At 52.4% G+C, this 22,157-nt stretch overlaps 1 protein-coding gene across 3 annotated transcripts in view; it reads right to left on the bottom strand.

Moving 5' to 3' along the window:
• Positions 1-1,245: 1,245 nt before the first annotated feature.
• Positions 1,246-22,157, bottom strand: part of ERN1 (endoplasmic reticulum to nucleus signaling 1) — an 82,754-nt gene continuing 61,842 nt past the window's right edge. The window contains exons 11-22 of one of the 3 annotated variants that reach the window (XM_082860714.1): positions 21,592-21,710; positions 18,798-18,989; positions 16,498-16,768; positions 15,667-15,757; positions 15,214-15,403; positions 14,056-14,155; positions 13,624-13,823; positions 9,962-10,109; positions 8,781-8,908; positions 7,048-7,171; positions 6,542-6,609; positions 1,246-5,991 (exon numbers count right to left, since the gene is read on the bottom strand). In XM_082860714.1, coding sequence (XP_082716840.1) covers positions 5,782-5,991; positions 6,542-6,609; positions 7,048-7,171; positions 8,781-8,908; positions 9,962-10,109; positions 13,624-13,823; positions 14,056-14,155; positions 15,214-15,403; positions 15,667-15,757; positions 16,498-16,768; positions 18,798-18,989; positions 21,592-21,710 — 1,841 coding nt within the window. In that variant the 3' untranslated portion in view covers positions 1,246-5,781. Of the gene's footprint in view, positions 5,992-6,541; positions 6,610-6,845; positions 7,172-8,780; positions 8,909-9,961; positions 10,110-13,623; positions 13,824-14,055; positions 14,156-15,213; positions 15,404-15,666; positions 15,758-16,497; positions 16,769-18,797; positions 18,990-21,591; positions 21,711-22,157 lie in introns of those variants that run through there. The other 2 variants (XM_082860715.1, XM_082860716.1) reach the window with 2 other exon arrangements.

Below are 22,157 nucleotides of genomic sequence, written 5' to 3'. Positions count from 1 at the left end.
CAGACGCCCCAGTGCAGTGCCCAGCCCTGCGGGAAGGGCAAGCAGGCTGGGCTGTGGCGTTGGCGGTTATGGTCTCGTGAAGCTAAGGCATGGGTCTAGCACACACGAGAGAGATGGGACAAACATAGAAAGACAGTCAGATAGGTGCATTCACTGATGGAATACAGTTGGGTACATCTGCACATATATTTAATAACCAAAACACTCAGAAAAAAAATCCTCTTCCCAGCCCTACCCTGACTCAGCATGAAAGCGACACACCCTACCTCTGCCCTGAGACTGTGGCCCTGGCCTGACCACCTGCTGGCTTCCCTCCCGAGGGCCCGCACCTCTCCCTGTTCTCAGCAGCAGCTGAGGGTGCTACCAGCCAGTCCAGGACACCATCCCAACCCTGGCTTAACAGCTCTGCGGGGAACCCAAGCAACAGGAAGCAGCCAGCAGGTGCCAACAGGGTCTTGAAGCCCCGCGTGCATCCAAGGACCATGCTTCGGACAGAGGGTGTGTCCATGGCTCTCAGGTGCACTCCCGGTGCCCACTGGGTGGGGGTGGGGAATGGGGGGATGGGAAGCTGGTTGGCAGGCCAGAGGGAGCCAGCCTCCACGCAGAGCCTCTGCTACGCTGTCCTGGGGCCGGTGGGCCCTCGGGGTCCTCCTGTGAGCAGCTCCCTCCTGGTGGTGCAAGAGAAAGCAGAGCCTCCTCTGATTTCACCAGAGCGGATGGGGTAAGAGAAGGTGAGAGCATGTTGCCAGGATCCTAAAATCCAACAGGCCGGCTGCTGAACTCATTCCTTGGCGTCTGGGCAGGTGTCTTATGTGCTTCTGACACGCACAGGTCGTGGCTTTCCCGTAGCTGTGCTGGCTGAGTTACCTCCCTGGTGTTTTTCCCCTTGTGGATTTCCTGGTCCTATAACCTATTTACACCTGCCCCAAACCCTGCCTCATCAGGAGGCATGTCTGTCCCAACACGGCCACCTTCCTGGAATTCAGCCCAAATCAATACTTTGGGGGACTTCCTGCAGTGTTTCAAGGAAGCTTTGCCCACAGAAACTAAGGAGGACTCTCCAGCCCCCGGACCCTGCCATGAACACCAGCAAGTAAACACACACACCTCTCCCGTCCATCCTCCCACCCGCTAAGCCCACTGCTCCGGCTCCACCAGCCAGACTCCCACCCAGGAAGACAGCCAAGAACGACCCTGGTCTGACAGTGGTGGTCAAGCCTCTGAGAAGATGGAGCTGGCTTCCGAATCTAAAACTACTTTTATTTGTGGTCGGTTCAGCATAAGGTGCCATTATCAATCAGCAGAATTATAAAACTGTACAGGAGGTACAAAAATAGGCCGTTTAACTTAGATACCCTCACGCCATCAAGCTTTAAAAATACACATAAAAACTGTACAACCTGGCAGTTTATAAAATACAAAGATAAAAAGAGGATTTCAGGTTCCACAGAGGATTGTATCACACAATTAACACAGACCCATCCAACAATTAACTGTCCACAGAGAAGACACAATGGCACAGAATTTAAAAAAAAAAAATCACTTAAAAATTAACATTTTTACCCCAACCAAATTATTTATCCTTTAATGACAAAACTACTATAAGGCGTCCATCCTATGGAAGGATACAGTATAACTTTTCCGTTTCCAGTTTTAAAATGGTCAGGGGTGTTGTCCAAAGCAAATCTGATGTGCTTTAAGCAAGTGCAATTGTCACTGGATACACTTCAGAGTAAAAATTAAATAAATATAAATAGGTTAAATAAATAGGTCACTGCAAAAAGAACACTACCTAAGGTTTGCATCTGAGAATGCTGCAGAGTTGACCGGTAATGCTTTCTAGGTAAGCGGGGACTCCCCCGTCACAACTTCTGGGACACTGAAAAGGAATACTGTACCCGCCAGACACTCAAGAGCACGGGGTGAGGCGGGTGGGGTGGGGACTTTGGCTGGAAGTGTTGGTTAAGGCTGCTCTGGGGGGAGGCTCATCGCAGATGCTGTCTTTGTGGTTTTCCAATGAATACAGAGAGGATTTAAGTGCCGATAAAAAAATCAGGACCTGTTACTCGTGGAAATCACTGTTTCATAAAGAAAACCAAGTACAAGGAAGAGTAGACACTTTGGTTTAAAGGATAACGGGTCCAACACTGGAAGGCGGAATTCTGGCTCACCTGTACAGGACACCTGGCAACTTTCTTCCAGGCAAGGTCAATGCGCCAGAGCACAGTTAACTGAAACAACTACTCCGGGATGGTGAAGGGTGGCCAAGGAAAAGAAACACTGGAAAATACGAGGAAGAGGGATTTCAGAAGCTAAATGAGCAGAGAGAAAGCTAAAGAGAATTTAAAGAGGCTCCTTACAGGTGTGCTGTGCTCTGTCTTCCAGCACAGAAGGCTGTGAAAACAGAACCAGCCCACCTTCCTGGAGGACTTCAAGGCTGAGGATCCGATGAACAGAGATGCACAATGAGAACAGTCCCGGGAAATCCAAGCCTGGCCACAGTCTAACTTCAGAGAGAAGAAAGTGGCCAAGAGGACAAAGCCCTGCAACCCAAAGGCCCCCCACACCTTCGAGGTCAGATCAACCACCAGTTCATCTCTTTCACTGCGGTGATAAATGAATCGCGTTCACACAAAACCTCCCCCAAAGCATCAGGGCGAGCTCTGATAAGGACCCTTCTTCTCCAGTTGGTGGAAAGGAAGCACTTTGCTGGACCCACTAACCTGTGGCTCTTACACTGAAATACATGTAATGGGTCGGAATAACGTCTCCCTGGGAAGAGCCTATGATGACTCTTGCACTGAGTGAGGGGGAGATGGGAGGGGACCTTTGCATCTGGGATTTTATACATCAGCCACCAGGTGGTTTAGTGACTTATCATGTAACACCAATGATTCCCAAGAGTGCAGACACTCTGGTGCCCAGTGACAGGTGGAGCTCTCTAAAAATTGAAGTTAAAAGGACTCAATAAGCAACATGAGAATTCTGGCAGGTGTGCCAAAGACAGATTCGATACAAGGGTCAACACAAGATTTAAATAGATTATGGTGTCCTTGGGATCCCTAACAGATGCGAATAAATTCTGTCTTAAAGATGAAGATGGTGTACTTGTAAAAAGTCAAACAGCCTTCAAAGAATCGTACTAAAGATCAAACAGCTCAGCAGTGACAGGACACGCGGCAGGTGCAGAACCCTCTTTTCGAGAAAGGAAGACACCTTCCCGCTGCGCCGAGCACAACAGGAAACCAGAATTCTAGAGACCAGGATGGGATAAACCAGATGGTGCCCACAAGAGACCTTTTCAAGCGGCCTGGAGGACTGACGGGTGACTGGGTTCCCAAAGGTGATGGAGAGAAGATGGACAGAAGGCAATCTGACCCCGGATCTGATGGGTGAAAACCCCAAACGCACGCCCTTCCCCACGCCCGCATCTTCTTTGCAGCACTGATGTTTACTCACTGCCGTCTATCACTGGCTCACATGAAAGCCAAGGTTTTGCCTATTTTGTTCACCTGTGTCCATAGCATGCGATATCCTGCCCAGCTCATACAGTAAGTGCTCAAATAAAATACATTGAATAAATGAGTTTGAGAAAGTTGGGTGGTTAAAAACTAGTATTGCAAGCAGAAAAGGAATTTTGAAAAAAGCTGTCCTGGAGGCAAGCTGGGCCAAAACAGAGAGATGACATAAACCCTGGGCTGCAGAGAATGACCTGGCTACTCCCCAGAGAGAACATTCAGCAGCGACCACGAGGCAAGGCAGCTGCCTCGCCAACAGCCCCGCCCCACTGCCCCCAGCACAGGAAGCTGACGGTCCTTTAAATCGCTCACGGCACCTTCTCCACTTCGTACTGTCTCACCGGCAGGCCCGGCGGCAAAGCGACCTGCAGAGCCGCCACAGAACAGCGCGGGAGGGCGCTGGCTCAGGAGCATCAGAGCGGGGAGAAGAAAACCGTCCGGCTGTGTTCCTGAAAAACGGACAGCGTGGTACAAGACACCACGATGCTGACCAAGGATGCCGGGGTTCCCAGGTCTAAATGAGGTAACTGATGAGGTTTAAAGATGTAGGATAATATTAAAAGGAGAAAAGAAAAAAAGTGACATTAGGCATTAGGAAAGGAAGGGAACTGAATTCTCTGAAGGCAGAATGAGCGCTTTTGATGAGTGGCCCTCATTCAAATCCACCACCAGAAAACGTCTTACAAGGAGAAGAAACAGCGATTTCTCTGTTAGTTAGTAAAACTAGACAGTAACATTCTTCCTCCTGAGAGGAGTCTCTGGGTTCACTAGGACCGAACTGCAATGATCCATTCCCCTGGCTGGAGAAAGCACACGCAAAACGCTTCCTTACGTGGTACCCTGACTGCATTTAACCTCTAAGGCTCTCGGTAGAGAAAAGACAGAGGAGTTTTTGACTAAAACTAAAGTTAAAAATTATATTAATTTTAGGGGGTAAAAACCCCATGGTATTCACATAATTTAGAGAATATTACTTTCATACATGTATATAGTGTTGCTATAACGTTTTACTCTTCAGCATTAGAGAATGTTCAACATACGAACACTCTTTCTGGAGGGGATGGGACTTTGGGTACCTTACAAAATAGAAGATGTATTCTATATCTTGCATTACTTCCTCACAAGCTTCAAGTTAAGTTCAGCTCACGCTAATGTAGCATTCTACAGTATGATCAAAATATAAAGTTATTAAAATCTGTCAAGAGAAACATAAAAGCCTGCCCAAAAGTGTGTGGTGACCCTGGCCTTGGCCCTCTAACCCCTGGCCCGTCCTGCCAGCCCCAGGGACAGAGCAGCCTCATCGCCCACCTGCTGGCCAGGGCTCTCCCCGGGTGGCCACGAGTGTCCCGTTTGGCCTGCTGCCCTCTGGTCCCAAAGGCCTGTCCCTGCCGGGGTCGGAGCTGCTTTCCTTCATAGCCAGGGGACTTATCACCTCCTGCCCCCAAATGCTCCTCAACATCCCCAAGCATCCCAGGGCACGACTCCACCAAAGGCCACCATTCAGGCCACCGGTGCCCTGGGCCACAGCTGTCTCAGAACGCAGCATCCTCTTTGTTTCTGAGAGACCCGCAGACACAGACTCACCTTCCTTCCAGAGTTCCAGGCTGGCCTCTCCCCACACCGCGTCCCCACCCTCAAGGCTCTCGCCACCCCCGAGGAAACACTGGTTACAGTGACCTGGGAACCTGTGGGCGCGTCTGTGATCAGTGAGGCATCTCCGATCCCTGGGGACGACGCCCTCTGAAGGTCCTCCTCCTCCTGGGCACCCTCTCCTCCGGAGCCCTGCTTCTAGCGGAGGCTGCACTTAGTGCACCTCGGCCCGGCTGGTCCAAGAGAGAGACGCTCCCGGTCCCAGCACGTAGGCACCACTGAGGGTGCCCTCAGCTCTCTTCCTTAAGGGCCCACACAGTGGCATCTCACAGGAAGTTTTAAAAGAAACGGAAGTCTGAAGCGCGTTTATCCAGGAGAAGGCAGAGGGTGCTCCCCTCTGCCTCTGGGAATGGCCCTCCTTCGCAGCCGTCCCCCGATGGTCAAGCGTTCACGGCCAATGTCTTCCCAGCTCCCTCGTGGGTCGGGAGGAGGGGCGCGGTCACGCCTCCCACTTCCCGGGGTCAGCATCCTCCCCTGCTGGCTGCAGAGCAGGCAGCTCGAGGCACTTGGCTTTGCAGCCTGGTCTCCCTGCTCGGCAGGAGACGCCAGGCTGTGGCTTGTAGAGACCAGGCCCTTGGTCCCAGCGGGGCCGCCGGCACGGAGGCCGCCGGGCTCAGAGGGCGTCTGGAGTCACTGGGGGCCGGGGCTCGAGGGGCTCGTGGTAGTAGGGCTGGAAGGGCCTCTCGCGGCGGCACAGCTCCATGGCACGGTAGGTGTGGGAGAGGAGGTGGGGGAAGCGCGACGTGAAGTAGCGCACGAAGCCGTCGGGAAGGGGGCCTAGCGTCTCCCGCACCTCCTCGGGCAGCTCCCGGTAGTGGTGCTTCTGCAGACGGGAGGGGGGCGACACAGACCCACGGTCAGCAGAGAGGAGCCCGCGGGACCCGGCAAGACCCTCGCTCAAGAAACACCGACCGTTAGGCCGCGTAAAGGAACCTCCCACCAGCTCCTGGCGCCGCTTCCCCTCCTTCCGGGGAGGCCTCGGAGCCGAGCGAGGCCTGCGCGGGAGGGCGGGGCGAGGCCTGCGCGGGGAGGGCGGGGCCAGTCCCGGGCGGGAAGGCCCCCCTACCCCCACCCCGTCAGAAGGAGTTTATCTGTGCACATCCAGGCACCGAACAAGTCAGCAAAGGATGTAGCACCCGGGAGCCCGCTTCTAGCAGAGGCTGCACTGTGACCTGTATCCCCGCCTCAACATCCCTGGAGGGAAAGTTCATTCAGGGGAAGAAGCAGCCTCTAGTGTTTCCTGTGCAGCCGAGGCTTCCCAGCCTCTGTGAGGTCCTCATCCAGAGGGGCTGGAGGACCCCCAGAGAAGGGATATGAGCAGGGGGGGCTGCGCTGCGGCCTCGCCCGGACCGCCGTGTGCTCATAGCCCTCACCTTATTTCTCATGGCCCGGAGGAGATCTCGGACAGAGCCGCCTTTATAGGTTCTGAATTTACGCAGATCTAGGAAAAAAACAAGGAAGGCAATGTAACAGACAAACAGATTTCGAAAGAAAACAATTCCTGGGGCTCCTGGGGATCAAGCAATCAGACCAAATCATGACCTAACTCCACTCTTGTCACTGACAGGCGCACTTCCCCAGACTGAACCCCAGGGCGGCAGTGTTAGTCTGAATTCCACCTCCCTTTCTCACCTGCGATCAGAAATGACCGCCGAGGGCAAGACACCTGTCACTGACCTGTCACTCTGAGAGACAACTGGGACACACGTCAGAGCAATGGTGTGACCTGTATCCAAACCACAGGAAGCCTCAATCCCAGAAGCGGTATTTGGAGCCCCAAACGGCCTGGAGTTGCCGTTTCCACGTCTGCTTCTCAGAAACAGCTGCTGCTTTTGCACCACTTCCACCAACACTGACCCCAGGGGCACCGCGAGGTCACCTGTCTGGAGGGGGACAGTGATGTTCTCCCTCCAGTCCATCTTCACCACAGCCCGCCCGCCGCGCTCCAGCTGCTTCACTATCGGGCCGTCTAGGGACTCCTTCTCTATCCGGTCACTCACGTCCTGGGAGGGAGACAGGGCAACAGGTAACAGTCAGTGTGCAGAGGCTCTGAGAGCCAGAGGACGGACACTCTGAGTGCCGGGACGGCCACCCCTGCCTGAGCCTCAGCCCAGAGCCGGGCAGCAAGCGTTCTGCCTTCTCCCGTCCATCACCTCTTCCCCGGGAGCAGCCCCGTCTGCCACTCGCTGAGGAGAGGCCCACACGGACCATCTCCACCTCAGACCTGCAGTGCCTCGCCCGTGTTTCACACATACATGCCACACAGGGCCACGTGTGCAAACCGTATTCATCAATGAACCAAAAAAAAAAAAATGGTCCATTCTGATTCGCATCCTGTGACTTTTGTGTACCCACTGGAACAGGACATGCTCAGAGCCATGACTGATGCAGGGTTGTCACTCCTCATTCAAACAATTAGGAAAGACAGATGAAGCCAAGACTTCTTTCAGAGGAGAAAAGCTGGTGACAAGAGTGTGGGCTCTGGAGGCCCCGGCCCTGGATCTAAATCCTGCTCGGGGTCCGAGGTATGCACCTGAGCACGGGCCTCTCTGAGCCCCGGCCAGTGAGACAGGTCCACCAAGCAGCCTCATGGGGCTCATGGGCCCAGCCACTCTGCAGCACGTGGGATCTTCCCGGACCAGGGCACGAACCCGCATCCCCCGCATCGGCAGGCGGACTCTCAACCACTGCGCCACCGGGGAAGCCCTGGCTTTTCTTTCTTTGATGAAGATGAAGTCAGACTGGCTGGCCGTCTAACTTGCAGTTGCGGGAAGAAAGCCTTGGTGGGGGGGGATTGATGGTCAGCTCGGGTACACGGGGGGCACATGGTGCTGAGCCGCAACGTCAGTACAGCTAGTGACGCGGACGGAAGCTGGGGGTGTTCGCAAGACACGTGACTTGGAGATACTGAGAGTTTACATCCTAACCCTGGTGGGGTGAAGGTCCCTTTGTGTGAGCTTCATTCCTGCTCTATATCTTGTGATCATCAAAGTGACCTGGATAGGGACTTCCCTGGTGGTCCAGTGGCTAAGACTCTGTGCTCCCAATGCAGGAGGCCCGGGTTCGATCCCTGGTCGGGGAACTAGATCCCACATGCATGCCGGAACTAAGAGTTCACATGCCGCAACTAAAGAACCCACATGCTAAGACTAGGGAACCCGCGTGCCAAACTAAGACCTGGTGCAACCAAATAAATAAATAAATAAAAAGAAGGACATTAATCAAAAAATGTTAATAATATTAAAAAAAACACACACACACAACAAAGTGACCTGGCTAGTGTGAGGGTCCCTGGAAGACACCTGCCCTCAGACGTAATGTTATCGCACACTTAAAGTACAGTAGAGTGTAAACATGGACTCTTATATGCACCGGGAAACCGAAACGTTCATGTGGCTCCCGTTATTGCGACATCTGCTTTATCAGGGTGGTCTGGAGCCAAACCCGGTCTGCCCGTATGGAGAAAATAAATTAAAATGTCAACTGTGGTTGTCTCTCGGTTATGGAATTACGGGGTCATTTGTTTTATTCTTTGTCCTTTGCTGTAGTTTCTGGAAAAAAAACTGGAAAGGTTACATGAAAATTTTTGATAAAGAAAACAAATGTCTCCACCTGGAAGAACTGGAGCTGCTTTTCTAGGCTCCAGAAGAACGGGTGTTTCAGCACATGCTTCGCTGACGGGCGCTTCTGAGGATCCATTGCAATCATCTTCTCTATTAACTCCCGGGCAATAACGTCTTCTACAAAGGAGGAAAATAAACATGCGACTTGTTATTACCAGCCTAAAGCCACAAGCAAATACCCAAAACCCTGACAGTCTGCATGCCCTGTGACTCAAGGTTCTACGGACAGGAACTCAATCCAATAACATAAGAGCTTGCACAAGACTTCAGCTAAGGAGAGTCCTCATTGCACGGTTAGTGAAAAAGAGTGATTGGAAATACTCGATATCAGAGGCTCGGGTGACACCATTGCGCCTCCACGCGCTGGACTGTGGGCCACCAGGATGACGTGCTGGCTGAATGCGGACAGACGCAGAGAGAGTCAAGATGAAGTTTAAAAACGGGCGTGCTGCAAAATACTATGCACTATTTAACCCCATTTTTATAAAAATATGCATACATGTCTAGACAGATGATCAGAATAATAGATACAAAGGTATTAGTAGCAGTCATTCATCACTGTATAATGGGATTCTAGCCTTTATGCTAATCTGTTTTGTCTCCAGGGAATAAGGAAAATTAATCCATGGGCAAAACAGTAAGATGGTTTAAATTTTTTCAAAAGGCAACAGTGGGGTGTCACGGGCCAATTATAATGCGGGAAACCCTGAAGTCAGGCAGAAAGACTTGTCACCTGCGTGCCTGGAGAGCGAGGACCCAGCCTGTCTGTCCTCAGCCCAGGCCGCACGCTCTGACCACTGGCCCACACATGAGAGCCCAGTGTATGCGGCATGGCCTTTCCATCTCCCCAAACGTCAGGGCAGGAAGGGACCTCAGATTATTTAACCCTCACGAGTCACAAGCTGGAAAACAGAGGTCCCCCAAGGGGGCCTTACCCAGGTCACACAGGTCATCGTGTGACCTGAAGGAACCCGGGAACTGCTTGGCTTTAGAAGGCGGCGCTTCGAGGACACCCTACCCAGCCCTCCACCAGCTCTGGACCCAGTCGTCAGTTCACTGAGGCCCACAGGGCGAGCAGCTGGAAAGAAGGGCCTCTGGGGAGTCAGAGCCGGCCCCACCCCCGCCCACAGGGGCCGCTCCCGAGGCCCCCCAGCCCTGCTGCCCGCTCACCATGCTTCTCAGGGTGCAGGCAGTCCAGGCTGCAGGCACCCAGGAGGATGTTGGCCTGCCGCTGCAGGGACTTGCCAAAAGGGTGGCTGCCCTCAGATATCACATAGTAAAAGACGCAGCCCGCAGAGAAGATGTCCACCGTGTAGGTCTGAAAAGAAACTCGGGGCATCAGAGGGCTTCAGGGGAGAATTCTCATTCTAACTCAGCAGCAGAGGAGGGGGCTGTTGCTGCTGATTCTTCCACCTAGAAGGTGCTTAGGAGAGCCGGCTGAAAGTTCTGAGGGCCTCAGAGCAGTGCTGGGTGCCCTGCAGGTCCCACACGAGTGCTGGAGGTCCCAGTGGAGAACTGGGCTCTGGACTCAATGCCTGCGATGCCTGCTGGCTCTGCCACTGGCCCTCGGAAGCCCCCTGGTCACTCTGCGCCTCAGCGTCCATGACCATGAAACGAGGATGACCCCATGGGGCTGTTGTGAAGATTAGACGCACACGTTAACTGTGAAAACGGTGGCTCAAACCAGTGCTCGGCCCACAGGACGCTCTCTCCTTGCTGCTAGTTACTCTTCACCCAACCAGCATGCAGCTCCTCGTGGGCAGGAATTTCTGTGCGTTTGCTTCCCTGTTGTCCCCCCAGGGACTTCCAAGGTGCCCACATATGACAGGTCTTAACACTGGGTTAATAAACGAAATAAAACCAGTTTTTGGTGGGAATACCTTGGTGGTCCAGTGGTTAGGACTTTGCACTTTCACTGCCGAGGGCGCGGGTTTGACCCCTGGTCAGGGAACTAAGATCCCGCAAGCCACGTGGCGTGGCCAAAAAAAAAAAAAAAGAGTTTTTGGTTCAAAAACAGTCCCAGAGAACATATGTATATGTATAACTGATTCACTTTGTTATAAAGCAGAAACTAACACACCATTGTAAAGCAATTATACCCCAATAAAGATGTTAAAAAAATAAATAAATAAAATAGACCAAAAAAACCCAAAAACAGTCCCAGAAAAAGATTAGTTAACAAATTTCCAGTGAGCTCACTTTGATGTTATCTAATACCACGTCTCACTTATCCCGTGAAACCATTCCATGCCTACAGATGAAATGTGTGTGTATGACGCCTAGCATGTCTACATGGGGTGTTACACTGGGATGGCTCCCGAGCACGGCGTGGGTCCCTCACGTCAGGCCCCACCAGACAACGTGAGGCTCTAGCGAGAGAAAGCCAGGAGCTCGTCGCCTTCCTCACTGGAGAAAACACACCCTTCACAAGAGCCCTGTGAGGTGAGCAGAGCAAATGTCACCATCCTCAGATGAAGACACGGACAGAAAGGCTCAATGACAAGCCCAGGGTCACTGCTGGATAGCGACAAACCAGGACAAGATGCAGGTCTCATTCCCGAGCCCAGTCATCTTTGTTCTACTTCATCAGAATGTTCCTTAGGTGGGTGACAGATTCAGGACAGGAGGAACAAGTCCACCACCACTGAAGCGCTCACCTGGTGGCCACTTCTCACCTACTGACTGTGTCGTTAATGCTCCCCGTTTTCCGTTTTCTGCAGCCCAGGCTGCCTGACTCCCCAGCATCCTTACCACTCATGCTGCCCCCTGGGGGCTTGCGTCCCACATGCTGGGCCCCTCTGCCCCCAACTCTATGGGCTCATCTCTAGGCTCAGTTATGTTCTTTCCCAAACTCATTTCTGCCACTTGTCCTTGTAGTTTAAATACTCCATAAGCTGATAGAATACACGGGCCGCCAAGTCTGAGGTAAGCTGAATCTTTGGAAAGACTCAATGTGAGGGAGTTGCTACAAAAACTGCTGTGGAATTAGATGTGGGAGACTCAACTGTAAGCGACAGGACATAAATAGCTGAAAGCTAGGATTCTGCTTTCAAATCGCTTAGGAGGTGTCTGAAATGTCTGAGTCTCGATCTAGAAGTCACAGAAGGCATGTGAGTGGGCTGCATGCAAGAGAGGAAACGAACAACTCCATTCAGTTGGACCCAAGTCAAAAAAAAGATCTTGTCTTACATCAAAGACTTCCTTAAAGAGTCACATTACTTACTTTAAGTCAAAATAAAATGTTTAAGGTGTGTATGTATTTCCTTATGATTTTTCATCGTAACTGACCTTTTTGATTAACTGACCAGCTGCGGTCCCCAGTGAGTAGGATAAGAGGCTCCACTGAATCTAATCTATTTTAGGATGGCTGATCCCATCCAGGTCTGATCGGGGAACGCCACATAATCCTCCAATGTCTTACTGGGCTAGAAAGCAAGGTGCTCAAACACGACTGGGCTCTCAGCAAAAGGATGCAGAAGCCAGCGTGAAGGGGCTCCTGTTGGCCAAACTGGAACAATCTGAGTACCAAAAGGAATAGGAACAAAACCAAAAACAAACAAAAATGAGTAAGGACTACAATGGATTATACTGCTATTTTTTTTAAATCCATGAGTCCACAGAGAGAGAGAGAGAGAGAGAAAAGGAATATAAATAAAGTTCTTCTTTACAGAAAAATGTCAGCTAATAAATGTAGACTTTCTACTGAATGCAGTGATTCAGGCAAGGATTGCCAATGGATGCTGAACCATCAGGTGGGTGACTGCTGGTAATGGGATATTCACACTCTGCCAGAGCATCGCCCCACACAGTCCTAACAAAGGGGAGACGCCAGTGTCACCGCCTGCACCAGCGGCTTCAACTCGGCATCACCATTAGGGATGCAGTAATGGTACAACCCGCCTCGGACTGTTCTTACCAAAAACACTTAACTTGAATCTAGTCAAGCCCTTAGACCTATGTCTAGTTCACAGGAATACAAGGAACAGGCAAGTTAAATACCACCAAGAGGAAATGAGTGAGCGAATCCCGAGTGAGGCATTCTATAGAGAAGTGCCCCGACTCTGCAAAGAGCCACCGTCGTGGGACAAGAAAGCTGGGAGAACTGTGTTGATGAAAGGAGACCGAATCAAGCGCCATGTAACAAACACACCTAATTGGGTCCTGCTTTACAGAAACCAGCTTTACAAGAGACATTTGGTGAACAACTGGGGAAACTTGAATATGCATTGAACACTAGGTATCAATGGAAACAGTATTAATGGCTGAGGTGCGAGCATGGGTAGGTGGTCAGGAGGTAGAAGGTACCTGTCCTTGGGAGGCGTGTGCTGAGGTGTTTAAGGTAAAGGGCTGGGAGTCCTGCCACTCATATTCGAATGGTTGCAGGAACAGACAGAGAGTGAAAAATACGGACGAATGTTGAATCTAGGTAGAGGTACAGAGGTATTCACTGCTCTCAATTTTCTGTATGTCTAAAAATTCTCAAAATAGAAAGCTGGAAAAACAAAAACAAATCAAAACCAGAATGAAAACTGGAAGCCTGCTCACCTTACGCAAGTCCTGATTTTCCAGTTGCCCAAAATAGGGGGGGAAGGATTGGAAGAGTACGGGGGAAAAAAACAGACAACTGCCTACATTCACCCCGTTCATTCCTCTGGACAGGAGACAGTGTTAGAGTGCCGGCAGAGTGCTGCTGGGGGAGAAGCTCTCCGCTACAGAAACGTCCCTCTCTGGCAGTGAGCGCTCCAGCCCGCCCCCCTGGGCCTGGAGGCTCTGAATCCCCCGGGAACAAGAGGCTGCTGCCGCGGTTTTCACAGAGCCACGCCTACACTCACGGGGTTCTCCTTGCAGTCTTCGCTCAGCATCTCCGGGGCGATCCAGCCTTCTGTGCCGGGTACCCCTGAGCGACGGCTGAAGCTGTGTCTGCCCACTGCCAGCTTCTTACAGAGGCCGAAGTCGGAGATCATGGCCTTGATCCTGCCGTGTGCGCTGGGCATGGAGAGGAGGATGTTGTGTGGCTTCAGGTCTCTGTGAACTAACACAAAACTCCAGGTTAGTCCCGTGCTTGGACTCCTTCTGCGATGGGGATGGGCCCTCCTCAGATTCTCAACAGACCCGCTGCTGCCTGTAAAGGTTCTGGCTCTCAAATGTGTTAAGTCCTCTCTTTCTTCAACAACAGGGACCCCGTGAGGCAGCAAAGAGCTTCGACAGAGGCAAGGCCCACCTGAGCAAGTTGTCCCCCCGCCTGATAAGGGGAGGCTTCTCACCGATGTTGAGGGAGTGCAGGTGGGCCAGGCCCGAGGTGGTCTGCTGCAGCAAGGTGATGGGCTCCAGGCCGAGGTGGGCAAAGTCTTTCTGCTCCACGTACTGCAAGAGACACGAAGGCTGGGTCACGGCACAGGGCCCTCAGGACTTCGCTCCTCAGCATACCTTCTCTTTCTCTCTTTTTTTTTTTTTTGCGGTACGCGGGCCTCTCACTGTTGTGGCCTCTCCCGTTGCGGAGCACAGGCTCCGGACGCGCAGGCCCAGCGGCGAAGGCCCACGGGCCCAGCCGCTGCGCGGCATGTGGGATCCTCCCGGACCGGGGCACGAACCCGTGTCCCCTGCATCGGCAGGCGGACTCTCAACCACTGCACCAGCAGGGAAGCCCTCTCTCTCTTTTTTTAAGTGATTCAATTTTATTTAGAAAAATTCGGCCTGAAGGTTTTTGTTTTAATAAACATTTGGTATCGGGTCAGCTCGTTTTCTTTGATCATATTTTAACAAACAAATGGGAAGTTTTACTGACAATATTCTCCGTTCAAATCCGTACTTTCCAGCAGACTTTCTTTTCCCCTGAAAGACTGACTTAAACAAGCAAACAAACAAAGCTCCAGCTTACTAGTTTATAATGAGGTGACGAGAGGGGAAGGAACCCAAGTTCACTGCCTCCTACAGGTAAGCCTGCAATGAAGCCAAATGATACTGAAATATCACAGTTGCACAGCCTGGAAACTGCGCAAAAGGGGTTCAATGGATTATCTTAATGACTCAAGTCATCAACTAGCATCCCCCTAGCCCACACCAGCCCTGACCGGCGATGGGAGGAAGGATCGACCAGGTTTCCTGGAGGCCAAGAGGGAGAGAGGTACCAACTGCAACCACAGACTGCCCCGGGCAGCCGAGGGGACCACACAACTAAATCTGGGGAGAGGGAAGTGCTCTACATTTCCACTGTTGGTGGTTAAAATGGGTACATACCCTTGTCAGCATGCATCAAACCGTACACTGAAAACGAATACGTTGTATTGTAACCTCAATAAAGTTACTAAAAAGAAATTTAAAAAATAAGGAAACTGGCAGTCCCTAAAACTGCACCCGAGCTGCCGGGAGAAGGGAGCCGACGGTGGCGCTGGCAGAGCCGTCGGTGACCTGGGGCCACCCACCTCCTGCAGGGTGGCCGCACACAGCTCGATGGCGATGTACTGGAACTGCCGGTCCCTCTCGGTGCAGAAGTAACGGATCACGTTTGGGTGCTCGTCCGACTCTCGCAGCAGCTGGACCTCACGGTCTGCGAAACTAAAACACTCGGGGAGGATCCTCTTGACGGCCACGTCGCGGTTGTCAAACATGCCACTGCAGGACGAGGAGCGGGGTTGGCTGTGGAAACGCCAGGAGAACCCTGGGCCTGCGGGACTCCTTCCACCTGATGCAGCGTCTGCCTCGAAGGCCTCACAGCCTGGGGGGCCCTGACCAACCGCCCAGCGGCCCCGCGGCCATCACTTCCCCCTGTGGGGAACTCTTCCATCTGGTCACTGCGATAACCCCACTGCGCCCCTGGAGCCGATGGGAGCTTGCACGTGAGGTGGTGAAGGCTCAGGGCTCTCCAGGCCACTCACCGGTACACAATTGTGCCCTCGGCTCCGTGGCCCAGGACGTCCTTCGGACAGAACGAGATTTTCCCAACTATCACCATGCTGGTTTCCTCATCTGGGACAGAACAGAAAAAAGGACAAACATAACCTAACAACCTTGAGGCTAGAGTGGCTACAAGCTTCCTGAGCTCAGACTGAGGGGCCCTGGAGAGCAGGAGCTGCTGGGCCCCCTCCCCAGTCACGCCCAGGGCCACCTCCTCGCCTGCCCCTGCCCTCTGTTCCAGCTTTTACTTTCACTACTGTGAGGACAGAAGCCTGCAGACAGGGCTTCTCTACAGATCCACCCAAAGGTCTGCACCGGAAACATGCAGGTAGTGCCGGGGGACGTGTGAGATGGAGAGACCAGTAGCAGAGTGTCCAGCCTGAGACTCAGGACTCTGAGGTCTCTGGTTCCACACCAATCCCCTCAGATGATTGGCCCTGACCGCCGGCCTGAGCCCCCCTCCCGCACGAAAGCAGACCAACAGCTGCACCTTTGCACATGGCCACCGGCCGGCCTCAGGGGTGCTCTTGGACCACAGGGCCAGTGCACCTCTGGTCAGCAGCGACTCTCAGCCCTCTGTGCAGCAAGATGGAGGGAGGGCCACGGTGGCTCCCTCTGCGGGGCAGAGGCCTCGGGATGGGGCAGAAGCCCCGCCCCCGGAGTGGGGGGGGAGGGGGGGAGACCTCGGTGAACCCTTGGGAACAGCACTTCATAATCCCGTGGAGACCCCCAGGAAGGGCATGGGGCTTTACGGTCCTCAGGTCGTGCTCCAGCGAAAGAGAAGGCGGCACCAAAATGGCAACTCGCTTTACCCTCGTCATCCTGCTCCGGGAAGGGGCTGGTGGCAGCCCTGGAGGTGGAGCCGCTGGAGTGGAGCGAGTGGTTGGAGGCTCTGGGGGACGTGCTGGGGCTGCTGGTGGCCGAGCTCTCCGAGTACTGTCCGCACGAGTCCAGGAGGTCAGTGTCCTGAGCTGCGACATCTCCAGGTGGGTGGAAGGGCAGTTGCTGCTGTTGCAGGAGCTGGATCTTCTCCAGTTCCTTCTGAAACTGCTGGTGCTGGAGCTGCCGCTGCTGACGTCGGCTCTGGAAAGAGAAACCCACAAGCCGGCCAGTGCAGCCCGGCGCCCAGCGCGCAAGCGGGCGGGACGGGGCAGGCTTCTGCGGCGGAGGAAGAGGGGACGCTTGAGGTGACCCCACGGGGCAGGACGAGACCAGTGAGAAGGCCGTGGGGGGCAGAACGTGGTCAGCGATCGGAGCTCTTCCTGCCAGTTAGACTTCCCAGTACAGCCCATCCCCCAACTGGAGGGGCCCTTCAGGGGCAGCAGAGGAGGGATTCCACTGGAGGTGGAGGGCTGGGCCAGATGGAGGGGGTTCCAGTCAACTCTACAATTCTGGGACTTTTATGAAAGTCTGGGGGACTTCCCTGGCGGTCAAGTGGTTAGGACTCCACACTTTCACTGCCGAGGGTGCGGGTTCAACCCCTGGTCGGGGAGCTAAGACCCTGCATGCCCCACGGTGCGGCCAAAAAAAAAAAAAAAAAAAAATTCCACAAAAGTCTGGGAATTGTTGCAAGAGTGAAACCAAACAGGAAGAATGGGTACCAGGTGGCTGAGAGTGTGGTGGACACAGGGAAGACCCAGGCTTGCTGTCTACCATGGCCGTGCACATGACACAGGTTGGTGCACAGATCACCAGCAGTGCAGAGGCGGGGACGCCACTGGGGCTCGGGGCCACCTGGCCATCTGCCCACAGCTGCACAGCCAGGATGTGGCAGAGCGGGGCTGAAACTCAGGGAGCCTGGCCGAGGTCCCACTCCCATTTCATCATGCTGCCTTCCCCACACCCCACACTCTTCTCATTTAGTCTGTACAATTCATTCCATCATACTTTGAAGTAGCAGCGACCTGTGATTATTAATTACTACCCCATGCGTGGGAAGGTGGCTGCAGGGATGGGTGTGTAGCCAACACCCGCCTGGGAGTTTTCTAGAGATCTCGCTCTCTTTTTTTCAACTTGGGTTGTAATCCTGGAAATTCCATCTACTAGCTGAGTTACCTTGGGAAAGTTATTTAACTTCCCAGAGTCAAGTTTCTTTATTTGTGGGTAGGGGATAGATAAGAATAAGAACTGGGTGAGGCTAAAAAAAAAAAACAATGCAGGTGGACACATTTTGAGTACCACGAAGGGCCTGTCATCCTCATTCCTCCACGGGGATGTGAGCTTTTGGAGCACTTGTGTGCTGAGGTGGTAAGGTTTCAATGCTCCAAGCATCTTGATGAAAGAATATTTCTCCAGGGAATTCCCTGGCGGTGCGGTGGCTAGGACTCTGTGCTCTCACTGCCGAGGACCCAGGTTCAATCCCTGGTCGGGGAACTAAGATACTGTTAGCTTTAGCTGTGTGGTGAGGCAAAAAAAAAAAGAAAGAAAGAATATTCCTCCAGAATATTTTATCCAACCCACAACCTACTCAACTATGTAATTTTAGCCACTTATTTCCAACTAGAAAGTCGAAGGAATAACCGTGCCGCCTTTCTCACTCTATCTGATATCTCTAACAGGCAGGTTTCTTTTTTTTTTTAAGATTTAAAAAATTTTTAATGTGGACCATTTTTAAAGTCTTTATTGAATTTGTTACTTTATTGCTTTTGTTTTATGTTTCGGTTTTTTGGCTGTGAGGCACGTGGGATCTTAGTTCCCTGACCATGGATCAAACCCTCACCCCCTGCACTGGAAGGCGAAGTCTTAACCACTGGACCGCCAGGGAAGTCCCTAAACAGACAGTTTTTAAGGGAGGAAAGTTTAATAACAGATTTTCATGTATTATGTGTAGTCTTAAAAAAAGAAAATACAGTTTTTAAAATGATTTGCAAGCAAGGTTTCCAAATCAGTTTTTACAGTCAAACTATAAGATGTAGGTACAAAATTGTCCTTTCCTGAGAAGTGAGTGTCTCTTTAATGACAATGTGTTTGAAGATAAGCCAATATTGACTTTTAAGTGGGAAAAGAAATGTATTTGCTTCTTTGCCACCTTTGTCTGGACCTCACTAACATCGGGTGATGGGCAAAGGTTCAGAAACACGTGGGAGGGGAAAGGGAAGGCGTGGAGCTTTACCAGGGGGTAGGTGATGATGAAGGCCACCCAGCCAATGAGCAGGAAGGTGCTCAGGATGATGGTGGCCATGTCCTTGAGCATGGAGTCCACGGGGGCCTCGGGCCTGGGCGGGGCATGAGCGAACTTCTCTTCCACATCTGGAGAAACTGTGGTAGGTGCGTTTTCTGAAGTCTGGTCAACCAGGTCGATAACCTTGCATGGGAGAGAGTGGCGACATCACTGCAAAATTTCTAGTCAGATATAAATAAGCCAAAGAACAAAGAGAGGCAATGACTATTTACAAGGAACGACTATGCTGTGAAACATGTTGGATTGTTTAAAGCCCACCCCAAGACCACAAACCAGATAATTGCTGCCTTTTTCAAAGCAACTGCCTTGGGAGGCTATGCCCTCTTGCAGTGATAGCATCATTACTCAAAAACGGTTTTTAGAGAAACACTTTTGAAAGTGCCTTCAGATACTATATTCTTTTGAAAATCCTTATTAAAGGCAAAAACATCCTTTCATGGTAGATCTGATGTTTGGGGGAACTCTGAAATCATAGGTAACAAGTCTGGCGGAAGGTTGGTAGTCAATTTGGTAACAGCATTTCACATTAAAAAGGAAAACCGCCCCCCCCACACACACGCACATGCGCGCACACACAGCTATAAAGTAATAAAGCAGCTTTCTTATGTTGCTTGTAAACTTTCAGTGCAACTCCAAACACAAAATCACGTATTCAAACAGTCCACTATTTTTCAAAGTTTTTAAAAAGCATCAGAACCCTCTGTTAGAGCCCCGAATTAACTCAGATAAAGCGGAGCTTCTGCCGAAGCACCTCAGAATCTCTAGGACTTCAAGAAAAATGCACTGATTTGTTCTCAAACATCTGCTGTTCCAGGTGTGCCATTATCACTTGCTGGTGAAATGCACACACAGCCTCCTTGGCATCCCACACGTTCACGATTTTCACCGCCCAGACTAACGCAGTGCCCTGCCTCCCCTTCCTGCAGCCCCTCCCACAGGGCGCAGGGGCCTGTGGCTGGTGGCAGCCGAGGAATGTTTGCTGAACACGTGACCAGAGACAACACTCATTTCGTTATATTTGCTCACGTGTGTTTGTTTTAAAAAGTCAGTCTTATTACCAGATAAATGCACCTCAGAGTACTTTCATGGACTTTTAAAGGACTCTGTTCAAAATTAAACGATGAAACAGGAAAATCTCAACTACAGCCATCTCTGGGTGTTCGGTTACGGGTATTGTTTAATTTTCTTCTTTAAACTTTTATTATTTTCTAAGTGTTCAATAACAAATACGCTTGGCTTTAATCAGATCAAAATCAGAGCAAGATTTCAGGGCACCAGTGCTGTCTCCAACCTGGCTCCCTCCGGAGATGAGGGACAACTCAGCGCACCCTGGGATCGTAAACATCCATGTGATTTTCTTCTCCTTTCTCTCTGGATAAAATCTAAATCTCTAATGCGAATCTGACGCCATCACAGCCCTCACATCAGCCAGCCGCTCCCCTGCTCCTCTGACCCTGCCCACGGCCCCTTCTCCGGCCGGGACCGCACAGCAGGGCTGCAGGAGCCGCCAAGCCTGAATGGTCGGACCCCCAGCCCGGCTCCCACAGCCACCCTCCAGCCTCCCCACTGCTCCACGCCCCAGAAGGCTGCCCACCTGGGCAAAGCGATGGGCTCCCTGCCCCCAGTTTCCGGCAAGGACACCAGCAGATGAGACAGAGCTGGAGTTCTGTGGGGCTGCCAAGCGTCTCATCTGAAGCTCCAGGCTCCTGGTCTGGGGCCCGATCCACTCCCTCCCCACATGCTTCAGGCCAAGTACGCTCAGAGAACCCCAGAACTGCCCACAGTGTGAACGAAAACTCCCCTCGAATCATGCTAGCCTGGCTGGCCGTCTGCCTCCAGCTGAGACCCTGACAGCAGGCTGTCTCCCAGGGCTCAGGAGGGCGGCCTGGGCCAGGGCCTCCCCGCTACTCCACACCCATTCTGTGGGTGCCCTGGGTCCCTGCCAAGCAGGCCACTTTCAACAGGCCATGCCTGGCTTCAGGAAACCTCAGTCTCCCCACCTGCTCTCTTTGTCGGCTCTTCACTTGCTGCTCGGCTTGGAATACGGTTCCTCTGCAGCCGTGTGATCCCATCCCCTGCCCCCCGTTCCCCACTGGACATCCTTGGATGCAGTCAGGCTGTCTCCTCTGCCCCAGAGCTGGACATGCAGGGTTAGCCCCCCTCCAGGCCTTTACCTCTGCATGCTCCCCTCCAGCGCCCCCTGCCTCTCCCACAGCCTCCTGGAAGCCCCCTTCCTCCCTGTCAGTCCTCAGCACTTTGTTTGCTGTGGATTCCCGTGTACCACTCTCCCCTCCTGAGTGGACTGCAGGCTCTAAAGGCAGGACAGGGCTTCCCTGGTGGTCAGTGGTTAAGAATCCGCTTGCCAATGCAGGGGACACAGGTTCGAGCCCTGGTCCGGGAAGATCCCACATGCCACAGAGCAACAAAGCCCGTGCGCCACAACTACTGAGCCTGCGCTCTAGAGCCCGCGAGCCACAACTACTGAAGCCTGCGTGCCTAGAGCCTGTGCTCCACAACAAGAGAAGCCACCACAATGAGAAGCCCGCACACCGCAACGAAGAGTAGCCCCTACTTGCCGCAACTAGAGAAAGCCCGCGCGCAGCAACAAAGACCCAATGCAGCCAAAAATAAATAAATAAATAAATTTATAAAGGCAGGACAAATGCCTTATCCGCCAGCACCTGACACGAGGGGCCACCAATTGACTGTCCACTTCCCCACTCACCTCCTCAAAGCTCTTTTTCTCTGAGTCAGCAGGAATCACATTTTCCCGGTGTTTGGGCAGATTGTTGGGGAATCGCTCCAGCATCTTGGTAGATGCAGACAGTGGGGTCTCGTGGTGTCCTGTGAGAGGAAGCACAACCTCTCATGAGAACAGTTTCTCCAGACAGTGGTTGCGCTTGACCCACTAAGCTTAAGCAACCGTCACTCCCCAGTGAGGGGCCCACGATGCAGACGCTCACATTTGTAAAGTGAGAGAAAGCGGGAGGCAGTGACAAGAGAAATTCCATCAAGACAGAACATTTATTCCTCAATGGCATTAGTGCAGTATTCTGAATCTCACAAGGAGCAAAGAAGTGTCCTTGTCACGAGAGGGATCGGGATGTCCAGGACACGTTCAGAGCAAGGCTCGTGTGGATAATCCCTAATCAAGGCCGTACACTGTGAGGCACTATGAAGCTTCATCAAAAGCTCAGGGAGGGGCTTCCCTGGTGGCGCAGTGGTTAAGAATCCGCCTGCCAATGCAGGGGACACGGGTTCAAGCCCTGGTCCGGGAAGATCCCACATGCC

The sequence above is a fragment of the Leucopleurus acutus genome (genome assembly GCF_964270905.1).
Source record: "Leucopleurus acutus genome assembly, chromosome: 19".
In the NCBI taxonomy this organism is placed as follows: Eukaryota; Metazoa; Chordata; class Mammalia; order Artiodactyla; family Delphinidae; genus Leucopleurus; species Leucopleurus acutus.
This window is presented reverse-complemented; position numbering and strand designations above follow the sequence as displayed.